The 20,090-nt window shown below is 44.4% G+C and overlaps 1 protein-coding gene across 1 annotated transcript in view; it reads left to right on the top strand.

Annotated features, from left to right (window-relative positions):
- The first annotated feature begins 13,404 nt into the window (after positions 1-13,404).
- The window catches only part of LOC139914573 (adhesion G protein-coupled receptor L3), a 142,500-nt gene continuing 135,814 nt past the window's right edge, over positions 13,405-20,090 (top strand). Inside the window, exon 1 of the mRNA XM_078291708.1 lies at positions 13,405-13,536. Coding sequence (XP_078147834.1) covers positions 13,482-13,536 — 55 coding nt within the window. The 5' untranslated portion in view covers positions 13,405-13,481. The remainder of the gene's footprint in view (positions 13,537-20,090) is intronic.

Here is a 20,090-nt window from a genome sequence, read left to right as displayed (position 1 = left end):
ACATGTTGCCATCATCAATCACCTCAGAGACTCAGTCACTCCGGAGCGTCAAAGCATGAAATCCATGATTCTCAATGATAGGGCCGTTAAAAAATTCAAGCTCCTGAGTAGATGGCATCAGAATATGTTGTGGTGGGAAGCGCCATCCGAGCCGATCCAATGGGAGAACTCATCCCCCAGACCCACTGTGACAAAGCGAAAATTTGCTTCGAAAATATGGTAATTTCATGATTGTCTCTTTCAGATCATGCTACTGCTTGCTTGGCATTGGTGGAGTTTTTCTTTTTCACGGCTGCTATTTATTATTTTAATGGCCCTGAGTGTGAATGTTTGCAGTGAATTACACAAATTTGCCTTCAACTAATGATATCTCCCGAGAGGAAAAAAAAACACAAATCCCCTAACTAAAATAGGCCCAATCATCTATATTATCAAACAAGGGTACAGCATTTAAATTTTTAAATTCATTGGTGAATTTGCCTAACCGGTTCACACGGATTCTGCTTTCCCCATGGGCTGGGCCATTGTAGTCATTTCCAGATCTAATTTTGGAAGTATGCGACAAATTTGATGAAGCCTCTCAAACTCAAGATGGGACCACGTTTGTAGAGGGAGTGCAGGCCCTGCACTGGGAATTCAAAGTCATCTGTTAATCAGTGACACCCATAATTATTCTAGTTGTGAGGCATTTTCCTCATTTTTAGATTTGTACAGCCCAGCTTTGCCAAGGGTTGCCTAACTATATCCATTCTGAAATTCCTGACATGAACATTGTGATGCTGGCTGCTGTAGTAATATTTCCACCCCTCCCAATGGACATATTGAGTAATAAATATGAGATCCACCAGTAATGTCTCGCACAGATGATGTTATTAGACTTGCCAGCCTGAGGCATCAGCTGTGTGTATTGGACGTCTGTCAGAGCAGAGACCTCCCCACCCCCACTCCCGGCACAAACTCCCCCCTGTGCTGAAACCAACTGGTCCAGGAATTGCATGCCAGACTCCTGGAGAGTCCCAGAGACCCCTCTCTGCTCCATGTCGGTTGCCAGCAAGTCAAAAGAAAGACTCCTGGCATTGCAATAGACTCTCCCCTGCACTCATAATACAGAAGCGAGCCTTCTCAAATGAATTTTCTGCCTTGCCTTGGCCAGCTTCATTGGGGAAAGGGTGCGGGGGGTGGAGTGCGAAGGGGGTAGTGGGTAGGATAGAGTTTCGGAGTTTGCTTTAAAGATTACCCCCCGCTCCTGATGGCCTGTTGTGCGGGCCGACTTACATTCCGCTGTCAGGCTGATACAAAAAAGAAATGAGGAGAATGGAAAGAGAAAGGACGGAGGGGTGGAAAGTGCCCTTCAGCTGAGCTTTGGGCGCCCCACTATGACAGGGATAGAGGTGGCCGACAGGACTCCCCAGAAATGGAGTCAATGTTGTTCAGTCTGAGGGGCTGGTGGTTCTTGATCAAAGAGGATCATCAGCGGTGGAAAGAGGGCCTCTATGGGATTAGTAACACAAAATGTTTTGACACCGATGCCACTCAGCCGGCGCACAGTGAAGAAGTGACACCAGATGGGAAGGCAAACAGGCTGCATGGCACCGATTTTTGTCTTGTGGACCACAGGCTGAAAAAAACCGATACACCACTGTAGATGAATAGAGCAAATAACAGAGAAATTTGGCCACTAATGTGATTTATCTCTGTGCTAGCATTATGCTAGGACAGTGCCACTTTGACCAAGGATTGTTTAGGGTTAATTATATCATATTACTTTCAAAGGAAAAGAAGTAGCTAGCTGACTAGCCCTTAACACCATACAGGCCAATCTCTTTGGCCAAATTAAATACAGGTTGCTCCCAGAGACCTCCCAGCATCGGTACGCTCAATATCGATCGGGAAAAGGCCTATGCCATCAACCGAGAGGCTTCTGTTATCCTGTCGGCATAAACAGGAGGCAATCTCATTAAAAAGACTCCGCTCCAAGTGGGTCTGCGAAATTTCCACACATCTGGGGTGCGGTGCTCGGGAAAGTCAAAAGCAATCACTGACTTCCTTGCTTTCATCCGTTCTGTGGAGAGGGCAGAATAGTGTTTGTGGCTATGGCGTAAGTGGACGAATAACATTACACCAGAGTGCAATTAGGAGTTGGACCCGGGTCACAAGACCCGATCTTTCTAAGCTACGTCAATTAAAGTGTGTTTTAGGGAGGAAGGGAGGGAAGGGGGGGGGGTTGGGCAAGTGAATAAGTATGGAGCAACTGTATGAGTGTATGTCAGAGAGTATGAGTGTCAGTGTATGTGGTCTGGCTGCATGCATGCACTTGCCTGTGTCCTCCACACTGTATCCCAGCTCCCACCAAACACACAATACTACTTTTGCTACAGTACATTTGGATGCAAACCCTGTTATTATGCTTTCCAGTCCAATCATGCAGCAATTGATCGGCCTTCCAGGTCCATCTTTCCAAACCTCTTATTTGAATCCGCCTCGTGCATTTTTAATCCTTGGACTAAAACTTCTGTAACTCCCTGCCCAGTGTGGTATAGTGTTTGTGTGTGTGTGTGAGAGTGTGCATATGCATGCGGATGGACCACCGCTCCAATCAGGACGCTGTAAAAGCCATGGTTTACAGTCTGCTGCAGTACTTTGACATGCGCTAACTACCTCTGACTGTTATGTGGCCGCCTCGCCCCCCGGAGACCTCCGCTTTTGGATTTAGAAAGGTTGCCTGCTGAGTCCAACCCAAACACATTCTCCTGCTCGGCCAAGAGCCACAGGGCAAGGTCACTGGACTTTGTGTGTGTGTGTGTGTGTGTGTGTGTGTGTGTATATTCATGCCACTCCCTGAAGCATATGTGTGCGCATAGAAACGCACAGGCACACACATTGTCCCCTTCACACCCACATACTGCAGATACACTTCATTCATATTCTGACATGATACTGAAAACATCCAGTTCCTCTGTCCCACCATCCCCCCCCACACACACACACACAGAGCACATCCGCTGATAGCTTCAAGGTTGGTGTCAATGTGACTCTATCTCTGTGGTCCCCCGATTCGATTCCTTAAAACCCTTGTGTTAGCAGATTTGTACTTCACACTAAGTCTTTAAATGACTTAATTAGCACTAGTCAGCATCCAGTGAAATTAAACCGGTACATCCTAAATGGCTGTTGTTTGTTTTTATTTTGTAAATAGCACAGCATGGGCATCCACGTTGCTGAGTCCATTACACCAGCGTGTGTCTATACACTGCATTGGTCTGAATCCCAGTTCATGCGATGCGAATAAAAAAAAATACTTAAGGATGGTGAAAGAAAGGGAAAAAAAGAGAAAAGGGTGAAATGTAAGGGACATTTAGATAAAGTGCACATACTGAGCACGGTTGAGATTCAGAGTAGCCAATGCGAGATTTGAAACCAAATTCACTTCAATTATTAAAGGTCAGTCAACCTCAACTCGGATGGGTCTGAAAGGCAAGGTCAAGTAAATGAGGTTGGCTATTAAAATGACTCTGATAACTTGATATATTTGAGATGTGTATATATTTTTTTTGCCTCCAGCTGTAGAACCCTGAGCACCCTAGCCAAACCCCATCCGCTTTTAGAACTTGTGATCAGACCAGGCACCTTGAGACTAGCTGTGATTTGTCAGACCTGAGAGCATTTCCCTCGACAAGAGAGGGGAGTAGTGCTCTCTTTGTCCAGAGACACCCCCCGTGAGGATGTTCGCCCAGACCAATCAGGCTTTCATCAAACTCCATTCTGTAGCAGTCTGAAGACTTGGGGACCTGATAGCCTGCTAGCTCTCACCGCTTCTTCTTCCATATTTTAAGCCACTACTCAGCAGGCACCTCTCTTGCCTGTGGCCTGGAAGAACAAAATGTCCAATTATAGATGATTATCTCTGAGCATTTTGTGATGAGCTGGACTCAGGGAAGGGAGAAGGAGGAAGGGTTGGCAGCTAGGGGGCCTTCCGGGTGTGACCTGAACCGTAATGAGTCGGAAATCGTTTTTGGGACCTTGGCTGGGCCGCCCGCTGTTGCCAAGATAGGTTGCTTCTTTCCACCAAGGTCCTTGTAGGCTGACCGACTGCTGGAGACAAACAATGCTAAATATCAAAAATAATCTTAATGCTTTCACCGCAACATTTCCGCTACAACTTTTGAACTTTGAGTTGAGGAGGCTTTCCTTCTCGCCCTCAAGCATCCTGCCAGGAATGCACAAGGTTATTCTGGTTGTCTTATCGATCAAGCCGAAGCCAGGTCACCAGGGTCCTGACAAGAGAAGCCCTCTCACCCTTCAGCCAACATTGCCCAAAGCTGCTAGACAACACAAAAGGAGCCTACAAAGCAATTCACTACAATGAACTTTGTTGACCTCTATGTCAACCATGTTTGGGCGATGTCTCTCTAAACACCAGGTGAATAATAGAGCCTGATTCAACAAGGAAACGGACTGCGATCCGTGGACAACAAGGGTATAGACTTGTATTGCTTGCTGTGCTCAGGTATCAGCTGCAAGAAATGCACTGCAAAAAATGTCCATCTTAACAAGTCATTTAGTCTCATATTCAGCCTTCTAATCTTATTTTTCTTAAACCTTAAACCATAAACATTCTGTCAATGGGGTGAGATAACTCCTCTTGCTTCCAATACAGCTTCACTTCTTTCTAAAAATGTTCTAGAAATCAGTCAGAATAAGGCAGATCACTGCACTACTATCAAGAAAATGACACTTGATTCTATAAAATTCTCCAATTGGAAACAAGTGAAATGATCTCACCCCACTGGCAGATTTTTTTCACTTATTTTAAGAAAATTACAATTTTAGGACTCAATAATAGCCTAAATGACGGAGATTTTTTGCAGTGTGGTGAAACTTCTTGATGAGTAAGGAATGCCGCACTAGTGAATGATCTAAATTGCGTTCCCTGAATTCTCCTCCCTGTTCCTTCCCAGTCGCTGGCTTTGCTAATGTTCGCCGCTACCTTCCACTCTTTCGCTCATGAATTGTGCATGCAGCGAACACAGAAAGATACACACACACACACACACACACACACACGCATATATATATATATATACAGCACACCAACCAACACACTTGCTTTCCCTCCAAGTCACTGAATCTTTCTCTGTGTTTCTCGCTCTGTCTCTAATTGAGCTGCAGAGTGCAGTCCAGGTGGAAGCCATTTGAATTCCCTGTGGTCCTGACCGCTGTGGTTGCTGGTGACACAGCCATGCCTCTCATTTCCAGACCATTTACAACATATTCTTGTCATTGGTAACACTCATGCTTCAATCATTATGCCACCCAGACATACCGTAGCAATTAGTGGTCAAAACAATATCGCGGATATGCATAAACAGATGGAAGGTAGACTCAAAATAATGATCAAATATGATGTGAGTGCATGCTGCATAATGTATATTGCACTTGTTGAAATTGTGCATCACATTTTCTATCCAAGGATGCTATGTGATTCATGTTTTAAGATTCCATTATATTCTATGCACTCGGCACAGCATCAGATAATGATATTGAAATGCATGCGCCACTGGGATCAGTGTTATTCACATTGGAATTTGCTCTTCCCCCGATTCAGAGGCTGAGCTGAAATTGCTGTTTTTGTTTGTGTATGTGTGTGTGTGTGGTTTTTTTTTTCCTTGACTTCTCGGATCTGGCTGGGAGTGAAGTGTCTATTGGAAAATTATGCAAATACAGTTATAGGAATACAAAATGGAGGGAAATTGAGACCTGAAAAAAGTCAAATACAAATAAAAGAAAATAAATGGAGGTCTTTCAGCAGATGCCCTCCAAACATTTGCTCAGGCGTCTTCAAGCTGTGCTGAAAAACGATATCTTCTAACAAGAGTAATTTGGGAAATGGCTCGGTTCAGCTTTGTTTCAGGTATAAAAGGGTTGGCCCATATGGCGTGTTTCTTTGTCAGCGTTGGAGCTTATAGTTACAGCGCTTCATGTGGTTTTCAACTGTCTTTTGACCGTATGTTGTCCATTTTGAAAACTGGGAAGAGCCTGTCATTAGAGGCAAGGTCACAGAATGTTACGAGCCAATCAGAGTCCACTGATCACCAGCTGTAGTTCAGAAACAATAGAATTATAGGTTGATTTTGAAAGAATCGGTGTCGCCATAGGCTGCAGGATGAGGTCATGTTTTTTCTTCGCACATCTATCATACCCATAGCTCTGCCAATAGCCATTCACCTGTATCTCAGAAAATTGGTCCTGTCAGCATAATACATTGGCAATATATTGACCCTGCCGTCTTAAAAGAAATCTATACGAGCGCTCTGGGTGCATGGGATTCAATTTTCAGGTCACAGTGTGTTAAATCTATCATACCCTGCCTCTTGCTATATATAGCCCTATTTTGTACTGGAAAAATCGGAACGTTTTTGCTCAGAAAACAATGCAGTTTAGTAGCATGGAGTCATGTGATGTTCTGCCTTTTAGCTCGGATCCAAAATCAAGCCTGGCCACATAATGACTGTGCCAGTGTTTGCGGGCACAGCATGCCAATTGCTCCTGGTAGGTGATTAATGGCCAACAGGTAAGGTTGTCATGGTAACCTACCCACCTGAGCCACTATAGCAACAGCAGTTGTGAAGGCTGTACATTGGATTCACTCCTGGGCGAGACTAACCACAATTCATGAGCTCCAAATGCCAGCTAATGCACCTTTACCTCCGTCTACCTCATTTGTTTTTCTTTCTTTCATTTTCCATCCTCCCCTATTTATCTCACTCATCATGCCCCCACTCCTTCTCTTTCTTCATCGTCCCTCCCGCTCATCCTCCATCCCTCAATCTCTCTTTCATTCTTTCCCCCCGTCTCTCTTTACATTCCTTCCCTCTGCTTTTCTGTCCTGTCCTGCCTGCTATCCTCTCTCTCTCTCTCTCTCTCTCTCTCTCTCTCTCTCTCTCTCTCTCTCTCTCTCTCTCTCTCTCTCTCTCTCTGTCTCTCTGTGAGATCCATTTGTGCTGCATTAGCCAAGATGTGCTGCGAGAGAGAGGGGGGGATAGAAAGAGAAGAAAGACGTGGAAAATGGATAGTGTCTGAGCTTTGCATTATAATAGAGCACTGTCTCAAGGCAGATTTGCCCTGCCTTTAAACCATGCATCTATCTGCATTTATTCACCCAACTGTACATCCGCCCGGCCTGTGTGTGCGCTTTTATCCCTCTCCCTGGTGGGAATGTAAGCCATCCCTATTGTATGCCTGTGTAATGTTAAATATTTGTAATGGTAATTTGTTTTATTTGTTTGCAGCTGGGTTTTTTATGGTGTGTGCAAGTAATTTCCACTAATGGATTGTGTTTCTATTGTCTTGTAGTTGGGAAGTGTTGTGTGTGTCAGGAGGGGTTGCAATGTCTTTGTCCTATTATTTAACCCAGGCCATCAGTCACACTCAACAAGCCTATCATATAGGGCCATTCAGAGTCTGTGCAGGCTAAAGTTAGCGCTATTATCTGCCTGTCACTGGCTAGCTGTGTCAGGGTCCCTTGTGGAAAACCAATTGTATGAGTGAATGCCTTGGTGCTCAAGTTGTCAAGCTGGAGAGATGCGCACGGTGCCTTAAGAGAGCATTCTCTATTTACCTTCCCTTTTCCACACCTTTCAGCAGGGATTAGAAAAGCATTATTTTGACATTCCGGTCGTATTTAATAGTTCAATAATTGGCTGCTCAAGTTGAAGCCATCAGGAAGGTTTGGAAGCGGCGCCGAGTGGAAAAGTAATCTTTAACTTTTAAAAGGAACGGGATCATCTCAGTTTTAATCATCTCGGCTCATCTCCTAAGATTTCCGAGTGAGTGCTCATCAATCAAAATGTATGCAGACAGTGTGCTTGATTAATATTCATTTTATATGAGACACTTCATTTGCATGAACACGCTGTCTGTCTCATAAAAATTACCAAGCCCTCCCTTCTGGTCTGATAAGCATCTGGACATGGAACACACTTGAAAATCTGAGACATGGTATTTAACCCGGCAACACGATCCCACTTCATTACATAGTGTTATGTGGGAGGGATTCAAGCAGGCGTGACTCGTAACATCATACTTAGTGTGCCCCCATCAGATAACATTGAGGATCGGGTTTCACTTTGTTGCGCTAAGCATTGTATAAGAACGCCTATAGGGCCCATTCTGGATTAATGAAAAGCATCTTCGGTTTCCTTAGCTGAGGGAGTGACGGAAGGAAAAATAACGCACTTTACTTATGAGAGCGATCTTCACATTCATATTAGGGTTACAGAGATGAGTGTTCTGCATATCATACTCAATATCAGGCAACTGGGTAAGAAATTTACTTTTTTTTTTCACAGGACATTTTTTGCCCCCTTTATCTTATTTTTTTAGGGGCATTTTAGTCCTTTGGGGGAAAATCTTATTGAACTATGAAATAATTTGAGTGGTTATTTGCTTTGGATATTAGCAAATAGCCCCTCAATTTGTACCACTATGATTTGTTCTATTTTAAATCATAATATATCATCACAAAAATAGAGTAACGATTTTCTCTTGCTTCAGGCTGCATACTCAGTTGTTTTCTGATCAAAAACCGGCAAATGTTTCTCACCCAGATCTCACTGGAAAGAATCGCCCAATCATAGGCGACCTCGAATGACCTACGGTGGCCAATAGGGGAGCAGTAGTCGCATTCACGCGTGGATATATGACAGCTCAACGGAAAGCGTGACCAGGGTGAAACGCAAAAAAACTGTACTCCTAATTATCAAGGGCTTTTTTTGGCCCCTCATTTTTAATTTAACTTGCATTCATTTCTGACCCTGTTAGGCAGCTTTATAGAAAGTCGAAGAGAGTGTTGGAGAGATAAATATTAAGATATCTTTTAAAAAAAAAACCTGGCTTGTTCTTGTGTGGAGCTCATTTGCTTTAACAAACAAGACCAGTGTTGAGCGATGCTGTTACATGGGGCTGCTGGCAATCACAGTGGAGAGCCAGTGACTGACATGTAAACTAGTAGTTGTGTATTTAAATATGTAAAGTATATGTAAAAAGCTTGTAAAACAATTGGGATATCATATTGTCCCTTGCATTCAGAGTGTAGAGAGGGACAGTAAAAGGGAAGCCGTATTTGCAGTGTAGGCTACTAGACTGAGAATGATGACTTCTCAATGTAGAGGGCGGTGATACTGTGGCTTATGTAAAACATATGTGACAGCCTGCAACCATTTACCATGAGATAAATTACTGTAGTGGTGACAGCTAATGTAGTTGTTGAATTTATTTTTTGGACAAAACTAATGTGTTATCATAAACCACATAGCAGAGAATGAGGGGCAACCTCTACAGTAAATTTCATGGCTATCATTCTTTTTTTATTTTTGTAATATTTCTATCGTGTTGCTAGGGATAGATTGTGTGGAGTTTTGAAACAAACTCCAACACACTAATTATTTGATTTCATCGCCCACGTACAAAATAATGTATTTATTATTATTATTCGCCAAAAGCCAAGGGATCCCAGGGAAATCTATGACTCTTTTCTGTCTATTACACATCTGACAGGTGTGTGGCAAGAAGGCTGTTTTTAATGTAGAACTCATATTTATTTAGGTTTCCCACTGAGGCCCTCCTGAGAAACAGCTAGTGTTTCTCTGTGTTGTTTTTTTTTCTCTCTTTTTTTTTCAGGTGCCGTGTCATTGACAAAGCACAGTTGCTCAGAAAGCCTAATTGCAACACAACACATTTGACTCTCACCTAATATCTTGCTACTTGTGGAGAACAAGAGAGTTATCAATGTCAAGTTAGCAGGAGGTGTTTAGTAGTACAAAAGCAAAGGGAAACAACTTCTTTTGAAGCTTTTAACACTGAAGCCTGCTATTAACCACCTGCAACACTGCAGGAAGTACTGTTTTCAGGAAGGTGTTTTTTTTTACCTTATTGTCTTACCAATGTGAATGAATATACTTACTTGTGATATGTATTGCCTCTTGCACTGTACATGTACTGTCCTTGTACCATGTGCAATACCTATGCATTTTCTACTCATTTTATTTACAACAAATGAATACTTAGCTACCCATAATCCTAATTTCCATAAATTATAATCCATAATTTCCCAGTCGTGCGTGAGCTAATGTAGGTTCCTTTCATTTCTCCTAACGTCGCTCACCTCCCATTTGCCTTCGCCGCTTCCCATTTCCACACTGCATCATATGACCAACATGTTATCCCCCCCCCCCCCCCCCCCATCACCTGCTATCTATATCGCCCAGTTCTGCTTTGCTTTAACTAGATAGAAAAGTCAATTAATTAAAACTGTCAGGTTTCATCTGGGCCCCCTTTGGCACAGACAGATTACTAAAATAACAAAAACAACAACATGGCTGATTAGAAAAAGTTGTTCTGCGGAAACACCAAGGCAGTAATGAAGAAATCTCCTTGATGTGGCTGAAAACAGACGCTGCCGTCGCTGCTAGGCCTGCTAAATGTTGGCCAGCTTATCTAAGGGAGTTATCCTAAATCCCCCTCAGAACAAGTACCCTTGAAACGTCAGCACCATAATGTATCATAAGGCTCCTTCTGGAATACAAGACGAGTTGGCAAGGCTGGACTGCCGCTCTGTCTTGTCTTCTTCTTCTTCTTCTTCTTCTTCTTCTTCTTCTACTTTTTTTTTTTCTTTTCTTTTTGATTGAACTGGGTCCAAGCCCTACTCATAAATATGTATTTTATGATGTGTTCTTTTGGCGGTTGGGAGTTGTACCTAAGCCCACACTTTTTTTTTTTCTTTGGAGAGCAAATTAACAACTGTGATAGTGAAGTGTTTTTCATTTAATGTGATAATTTCTAAGTAACACCTGCGCACGTAGTTGCTGCTCTATCGGTTGTGCTGCTGTGAGATATTGTGGATTTGAACACACACATACAGTATAGAGACACACACACACACACAGAGACTCTAAAAAACAATGTCTCACTTTGACAGATGCACAAACACACACACACACACACACACACACACACACACTCATACATAGGGGACTAGAAATTCTCATTGTCTCCCGTCATAGAAGCAGCCTCCATCTCCAGCTCCTTGCTTGCTGTATTTTTGTGACAGTTTGGGTGCAAAGCCTGCAAAAAAGGCCATGTGCCAAAGCTGATGCCACGGAAATCAGTGATAGGTTGTCTGTTCTGATATATATTTTTAATATGTTGCTGTGATTGTGTCTCCTTTTTTGTCTGTATCGCTGCTACCACTTTAGAAATCGTCCTACAGTATAAACTTCAGGGCCAATTTTGTGCCTGGGCAGTGCATTTGAATTTGATTATTGTTGGAATAACATTCCTACATATTTCTTGTCAAGGGAGTCCAAGTTATCTGATTTGATGTCATATTTCCTTTACCTCACCTGCAACTTTCAAGACGTTTTATTAAAAGTGCTATTTACTCGCAAGGATATCTCATTGATCAAATAACAGTATACTCCCTGACGTTGCTATTTTCACATCCTTAAAAGCCATGCCATCATATATACAAAGAATGTAGTCAGGAATGAGTGTGCTTCAGACTAGTTGCCTTTGGCAGGACATTCAAGCCAGTTTTGTTCTCTCCTGGCCTTTAGCCAAGGCTTTGTTGATGAGCACATCAACTTCTAACCTCTCAATAATGGCCAAATGGTCTGTTCCTGCAGAGAGGGCGCTCCTGATAGGCTTTCTCCCCTTCTCTTAACCCCACTGATATCTGCTCCGAAAATCTGATTATTCTAATCTAGAATTTTTTTGAATTAGGATTAAGAGCTAGATTATGAAATGGAAAAATGTCAAGTTTATCAAGCCGGGATGACCGCACAGTGGCATGGCAGACATCGTGGATGGAGCGGGAAAGAGTGAAAGGAGGGAGGTATATTTAGAACGTAGTGTTGGTGTAACTTTGGATTTTGTTGTCGGTTCAGGTTTCCTAGCCTGGAGCGCCTTGTCCTTTGGTGCAGTGCTCACGTTTTGACCTTTTGTAACCAGATGTTCTGATGTCCTGCAATGGAATTATCCCCCTGCAATATTAAATGCAGTATGGAATACCTAATGTGCAAGGATAATGCCTCTCTTGGGGATATCAGCATTGTGCGCACTCTTTGGATTGTATCATTTTGCTGAGATGATATTACTGCAGCAGATCATGGTTGATCGTGGATAATAGAAACGTTTGGATGACCTAATCATTAAAGCTGACTTAACCTTAATATTATGAGATGGGTTTGATGGGGATAATCTTAAGAATCTGAATACACATCATGGGACCGTTGATCCTCCAACCAGTGTTTTCTATATTCATATTTCACATACAGCATGTAGAGCTGCAAATTTCATTGCACCATTTTGAACAGTGCCGCAATCAACACATCATAAGTGTTAGTCTCTCACAGCAGTCACAAGCCAACAGCATGCAAATCACATTTGATGTTTGCGATCCGCTTTATGTTAATTAGCAATAGCTTGGCGATGATGTCATCTACCTATCTCATGAGCTTAGCAGAGGTCATGGGGCCGCGTTGGCTCATTCAGCTCAGTGAGTTTCTCTGGGAAGCCATTTTGTTGTCTGGGTTGGGGAGGAAAGCCTGTTGGCACAGTAGTGGCTTTTTAGGTGCCGCAAATACATTCACAGGTGCAACAACTCAAACTGTGAAGTTACGGCTCCTGCCCGCAGGAAAGGAAAAATGCCAGCGGGTCTCTGATGTCAATTACCATCAGGCCCTGCGAAAGTAAAGACAGACACATTCAGCACACACACACACACACACACACTCACACAGTTGTCCGCCAAAGCCCGGAAGAGTGTGCGGTTCATCACTCACTCCCCGTCTCTCTGTGGGAGTGATTCGGGGGGTGGGGGGGGTGCGGGGGGTGCGGGGGGCGGGGGGCGAGTTAACACTCCGATGAGCAAACAACAGAATGCCCAAAAATACATTCTGCGGCTCACACTGTCTTAGTGTTTAGCTGATCACACCCAGTGTGGGTTCGGCTGACTGGAGATTGAGCAACTTGCAGGATGTCACTGGATGACAAGTTGAAACCCACAACGCCATAAGGACTGTGTATGAGGATGATGAAGCCGCGATGAATCCATCTGTGGTGCTGCTGAGCGTAAACGGTCCCACTTCTCTTGTTCCCTTAACAGAATGAATCACTCAAGTTCTGCGGCGTGTCCAAAGCTGTTGTCCGGTGCTTTTCACGAATAAAAATGTTAAACTTTATGTACTTAAACTTCAGTGAACGCCTCAAACCATTCTGTTCAGCTAACAGGTCATTTTTATTCTTCATGACAGCCTCTGGACGCCATCCACCAGTGCAACAGGACGCGTGGTGTTGCGGGGAGCGCGGTGCAGCGGAGGGAACCGTGCCACAGTGGAAGCACCGGATTCGGGCGTTTGCCAGCAAAGGACTGACTACTGATCTCAACTGGGACCATCAGCAGCGGGCGGTAAGAGGAGGAGGCCATGTGGACCGCACGCCTGCTCCTCCTCGCCAGCCTCTTCGCACCAGCCGCTCTGGGTAAGTTTGGCTCATTAGAGCCGGTGTGTGTTAGTGCGCGAGCGTGTGGATGTGTGGATGTGAGCGCAAAAACATACCCTCGCGTTTTGTGACTGGCATGATTTGAAGCCATATCAGGATTTCAACCTATGCCATTTAAGTGCCGGGTTCTGTCAGCCAACTATGATAAAAGCCTCTGACTTTATGTCTGTCTAGTTTTCCGTGTCTATCTAGCTCCTTCTCGCGCTAATTAGCAGTTTTTACTCCCCAAACTCCCTGCAACTTTTTTCTAACCCTCTCTTCTCCCTTCCGTATCCTTCCAACTCACTTTCTCTGTCTGTTTCTTTCTCTCTCTCTCTCTCTCTCTCTCTCTCTGATTTTCTGTCTATTTTTAGATCTGTCCCTCTTTCTCTTGGCTCAGTCACTTGCTCTCCTGGCAATAGAAAATGAACTGAAACTATTTTCAAAGAATCATTAACACTACTTTGGCTTTGTGGTGCACGTTGAGGATAGCGAGAATTGCAGGCGAAAAAAAAAAAGACTCTTTTATCGTTTCCCGCATTAAGATCTTAAGATTAATTTGCAAGGTCTTTCTTTTCCCACGTCTCAGTAAGCGGAAACCGCCGTAGTTTTGCAGAGTTTCCCTTTGGCCTCTGTGGATTGTTTCAGAGGCAAAGTAAATGAAGTCATTTAAATTCAGATTAAAAGAAGTCAATGGTGGTGGTCGGGTGGTTTGCGTGTGTGTGTGTGTGGAAGGGGCGGGGGGTCACAATCAACTAGGGTTTAGATGTAGGGAGTGTTGGGAGTAGGGCAATGGCCCATAAAAATGTTAATTTGATACGGTTAAAACCATTAATGGCAGATTTGGAGCTAATTGAATTGTTTTTGTGCTGTGATATCTAAAGGGGGGCGGGCGGCGACTGGGTGCACCGTCTAGCGCTAACGAACGCTACGCCGCTCCAGCGTCGTTAGTTTTGCCTTAATGCTCAATGGGAGAAGGTCAGGTGACGCCGATATATGCATCTGTCTTCGTAGTGCTCTGTTGACCAGGGGGTGAGGCATTATAAAGCGGCTGATTTAGTGCTAGCTTGCCAAAAGAGCCAGGGAGATAAACTGTGAGGACAGTGGGTTGCATATTTAAACTGCAAAAAGCCATAATTCTCTCTCAAATAAGGCGAGATAGGGATGCATAGAGAGCGCTCCCACCTTAACATAAATTACGACGAGGCACACGTAAGCACACGCACACACACACACGCACATATATGCATATACATACCCCATGTGTATATGTGTGTACGTATGCTTGCCTGTGCGTATGTGCACTTGCATGTGTGTGTGTGTGTGTGTGTGTGTGCTTTCACAAACATCCCCACTTACAGTACACAGCCTTTGTGCGGTCAATGTTATTGGCTCTTACTGTTATTACCTCTTGACCTTGGATTTGATTAGCATTTATTCTAGCGATCCGTTTACTTTAATCAGCCCCACCGCTTTTTGAATCCCCAATAATCAATGCCTCATTGATTATGTAGGAGTTAGTGACTTCAAACTGGGAAACCAATCAACTGCTGTGGCTTTTGGTGCTGCGGCCGGTGTCCTAAAAGGAACTACGTTTGAGCATTTTGAACCTGCGTACACAAACGCCGGCGTCTAAACGGCAGATTAAGTAGTCGACGTTAAGTAGTAAATTATTTGGCAGTTGTCTCGAGACAAAGCAATCGCATTTAACACCCGAACACGACGCTGTAAGCAGACGAGGCCAGATGTTGCCGGTGAATTCTAGCTGGGAAAGCTTTAGCATTGCAGCGGGGGAATATTCTCCACCATGTCATTGTGCGTGTTTCTCCCTGAGAGCGTTGGAAATCTGTACTCCAGGGGACGCTGGCCTACTTTGGGATGGTAATCTAGAGTCCCCTGTCTCTATATGTAGTCGGGCACATGCATGCGCACACATATACACACACACGCGCGAATGGAGTCAAGCGTAGGGAGTAGGGCTGTTTCTGTTGACACAGATGCCCTGTTTCACACTTAATCCTCACATCATACATGCACACAAACGCGTGTAGATGCACACACACACACACACACCATCTTAGGTAAGAGTCTCTGCGATTAAAGCTGCACAGCCTCAGCTCCCAGCTACCTCCTGCCCCTCCTAGCGCTTATTTGTACGTCAACACGTACCCAACTGTCGGACTCTTTAGTCCTCACACTTGTCTGAGGAAAATGAGGAATGCCTCTGGACAAACGTCAGCACAGCGAGAAGAAACCCCCGGGTTAAGTCAATGATGGAATCCAACTTGAGGAGCAATGGGGATGAGGGTGTGTGTGTGTGTGTGTGCGTGTGCATACGTGCATGTTTGAGTGTAGAGAATCAAGCAAGACTAGACAAATGTGCGAGCAGAGATGCTGTCAGTGGGCAGAAAAGAGAAGTAACACACACATTCCTTGTCATCGTTTTGGTAAGAATGAATAACAATGGGAAAGCAATGCCCGGACGCTCTGGCCACGCCTGAGCAGCACATTCATCATATGTTTCTGTGCATGCAAAACGCTCCGGGAAGGATTTTATATTCATACCACTTAATACCGCCCCACGGAATCAAAGACACAGACATCATAATGGATGACGGCCACTCCGCGAGACGGCCGCGTGAAGTCTGACACGTATCTTTTCACGGTCGGAGACTAGTGCATACCTCAGACCTGGAAGCAGATATCGCCCTGCCCGGGGAGGGGGAGGGGGGGATGCAGGGAGAAGCGGATGGAGACGGAGAGGCGGACGTTTGCCCGACGCAGCCGTTCAGCGTGTGTGTACGTTTGTGTGTTTTTTTTTTGGTAGTTCTCAGCTCAGAAAAATGTCAGGTAAAATGACCATTCTGCCAGTTGCACTCGAGGTTGTTCGGCAGACATACAGAGTGGAGACAATGAAGAAACAACCCCCTCCATCTCACTCAATCTCTCCCTCACATGCATTCACATCGCACTTGCTCCACACTACCTTCCATACTGTCCATTCCATGCTGTACGTTTACTGTAATCCGGGCAAACACGCATCTTAAAAACGCCCTCTGTTGCTCAGGTAGAGGTCTCCATCACTGATATGCGAATGTTAGCTGTATCCAACCATGCAGCAGCAGCAAATAGTCTAGTGTCAGTCTCAATGTTCCCATGCCCGATCCAGTTAATTAATCTCCTTGTGCCGGGGCACTGACTCCATCCGCCAAGGCATCCCTGGATTTGCCTAATTTGCTTAATTAATTAAACAAATGACTTTCCTGAGCTCATATTTCAAAGCGAGCGAAACTTCTCGGCGGAGCCTACTGAGGCGTGCGCTGTTTTGTTGTGACTGCGAGATGCTTCTTGAAGCGTGGAGGGGAAGTGGGCTTTCGAGTGGGCGGTTGTCAATCATTCCTTTTCAGCGGTGCACCGTATGGGCGTGCAAAGGTTCGGCGGTATCAAAAATGCTCTCATAAAACTTTTGACACAGCTGAACACTCCATGAGAGAGGAGATAGCTCTTACACATTTGGAGGTGTAATACCCTCAGGAGTGGGTGGTAGCAGTCTAACGGTTCGAGAAATGGGCTAGAGACTGGCTGGGTGAAATTTGGGCGGTGAAATGAATGAGCAATACCTCCACCTACCAACCCACGCTCATCCAACAACTACCGGTGAGGCTCCGGTAGAGCTGCTGAATGGACCACAGTAGGAGACTGCGGTTGTGTTGGGCAGCTGTCAGGTGTGAATGCGTGCAACTATTTGAATATGAAGTCGGGTGATGCTGAAAAAGAGAATGCATGCTGAGTGAAACCCTTCTGGATAAAAGTAAAAAAAAAATAAATGAAATGTTCACTCTGCACGCACAGCTTGAATTTTATGACCATGTGATATAAACACAATTCCATTTAGTAGGGATGTGGGGAATGATGGGGTGATGTAATGGAGATAAATAAATAATAGATAAATTGGTGTTGCTGCTTTTGAGGAGAGTTCTGACTTGAGGTTCACAGATTTTAATCTAATGAGATAATGGAGCCATTTCTTGCTGGCAACATGCATAGTTTAAGTCATTTTGTCACTTGGCTTCAACAGGAAAGTTTGTTGATGGCTTCCAAAATGTTTTGAAGATCGGCTTAAAAATGCCCTGGTTTTAATGCTTTAACAGACACTTTTAGTTGCCTCTCTTTTTACTGGGAATGGATTATGCTTTTTTCCCATAAGCCACACAATGCTTCCTGTGACTGAAAACAGATAAATTGTGCTGCAGTTATGGAAAATTTACTTCGTTTTTATACCTTCCCTAAGGGCGGCCTCCACAGCTGTCATTTGGATGCCAGCTTATTCCGTATCTCTCTTCTGAATGCAAATTTTTTTTGCTTTTGGTGTTGCAGTCCCAGATGGTCTCACACATTGTCGGGCCACGTGGCCTCCGCTCAGTAGAACTATTAGATCGGGATAGAAACTAAACGTGTGTAATCCAGTTTTCTTTGCATTCAATTTCAGTTCTCGAAACCTTGTAATTCCTTCAGTAAAATGCACCCATCTCATGTGGCGTTTTGGCATGAGACTCAAGAGCCCCCTTCTCTTTTTAAGCTCTTCCATAATGAGTAAAAAATCAATAGCTGGTTGATATGGGGAGTGGAAAAGTGGCTTTTGCTGCTCGTAGGGTCCGTAGTCGCCGTCTGCCATTGCCAAATTACTGTCAGAACTTGCAACCCAGGAGAAATGAATGACGGCAACATTAAGCACGGTGGGAAGCTACAGGCTTACAGGGTTAAATACCTCTGCAAGTTTTATAGGTGTTCATAGCGGGGCCTGTGTATATCTTCCAAATAAATGAATTAGAGTCCCTGTCCACTCAACCTGGTTCTGCAGGCATAATTCGGTAAGCGTTGAATGATGCCATTTAAAGTGGACTTGCAGCTGGCCGAACGGTGTTTAATGAGGACAGATATTGACAGCGGGGTCAAGTGGCAGTGGATGTTAGTTTACATTAGGCCGCATAGTGTGTGTGAGTGCGTAGCGCTCGTTTGTGTGCGCCGCGTCTGGCAGGCTGGAGAGAGAATCGCTAAGTAACCCTGTAGACCAGCTCACAGGGCAGAAAGGGTGGGCGTGTAGTGCCACAGGGTTTCCCACCGCGCAACAGCAGGGGTCAGGCAGTAATTCGGGGTGTGGGCGGTGTGCGACGATTACGAAGGGCAAACAGAAACCATGCCGAGGGACAATGCAGCGACCTACGCTTTTACTCAATTTCCGAAATTAATTATGTTCCCCTCGTTCCAAAAGGCCGCACTTTGAAATGTATACAGACAATATATGCTTGTTTTCCCTTGGCAGTGTAATAAATCCAACACATCCACATATCTGTTTATAGACATATTTGCATTCCGATGACACGGTCGGTGTTGTAAAAGACTTGGCTGATGATTACATGCAGCGCAACAACGTTGTACACTACAGCTATGCAAATCTCTTCGCTGTATAGGATTGTCCCCCTAAGCTCTGTCTCCGCCATATGTTTTTCACAATCATGGATGGGGGTGGTGTGATCGTGGTATGAGGGGAACAGGGCACACACACACATTCACTCTCACACACACACACACACACACACAAGATGATGTGTTACTGCAGCAGCACACGATTAAAATCCACCCCTCGCGGCCACACTATGCTTCCCCTAATTATCCGGATTAGAGTCCCCCTATCTGTAGATATGCACTTCTCATGCAAATTGGACAGGGGGTTAGGCCTTGTGTGCACTGCATGGCTTTTTAACCACGGGTTGCTAATATCAGCCATCAATATATTGATTTTCAAAAGAGTGTGTGTGTGTGGGTGGGTGGTTGAATTTAGCAGCGGCTATCGATCAGCTTGTAGTGTCTTTTGGCATTGTTGGGTGACATCGAGACGCACAGATCATGTTTCAATGGAAGCGCCCTGAGAGCCGGTGAATGCCTACTTTAGCTTACATAACATGCTGCTTAATGGCCACACAACGGCAAACAGTGAAGTGCTGCTTCATTCGCCCCAGCTGAGATACACTGGCGTTTTTTTCCGTTGATGAAAAAGTCAACGTAATGTGACCGCAACAAGCCACCCGGGCTTAAAAAGGAAGACTACATTCTGAATTTTTTAATTTACCGGCACAATGAGAGTATCTAAACGAGTGGTTCTCTACTTCTGTGTGTGCATTGTTGGTAAGCCTCGATTATAGTCCTGTATTGTTTGGTGAATGAAGCATTGTGGCTGTATTGTTGTTGAATGTTCTGGGGGCCAATTGAGGGCATTAGACTACTGCCGAGAAAAATAGCAGTGCCTACCTGTCTGTGACTTGGAGGACACGGTGAGCCGATACTGCTTTCATTTGACCAACAAAGGAGAGGAGTGAAAAATAAATGGGGGGAAAAAAGGATTAATTAGTTATCGTTCCTTTTGATCTCTCTCTTTCTTTCTCCCTCTTTCTCTCATTTAACACTTGAGCTATAAGGGTGAATTTTAAGTTTTTCATGTGCAGAGAAAGAATACTAAAGATCTAATTACATTTGCCTGAAACTAAAGTTCACCA

The sequence above is a fragment of the Centroberyx gerrardi genome, chromosome 23 (assembly GCF_048128805.1).
Source record: "Centroberyx gerrardi isolate f3 chromosome 23, fCenGer3.hap1.cur.20231027, whole genome shotgun sequence".
Classification (NCBI taxonomy): Eukaryota; Metazoa; Chordata; class Actinopteri; order Beryciformes; family Berycidae; genus Centroberyx; species Centroberyx gerrardi.
The sequence above is the reverse complement of the archived record's forward strand: the minus strand, read 5'-3'. Positions and strand labels throughout refer to the sequence as shown.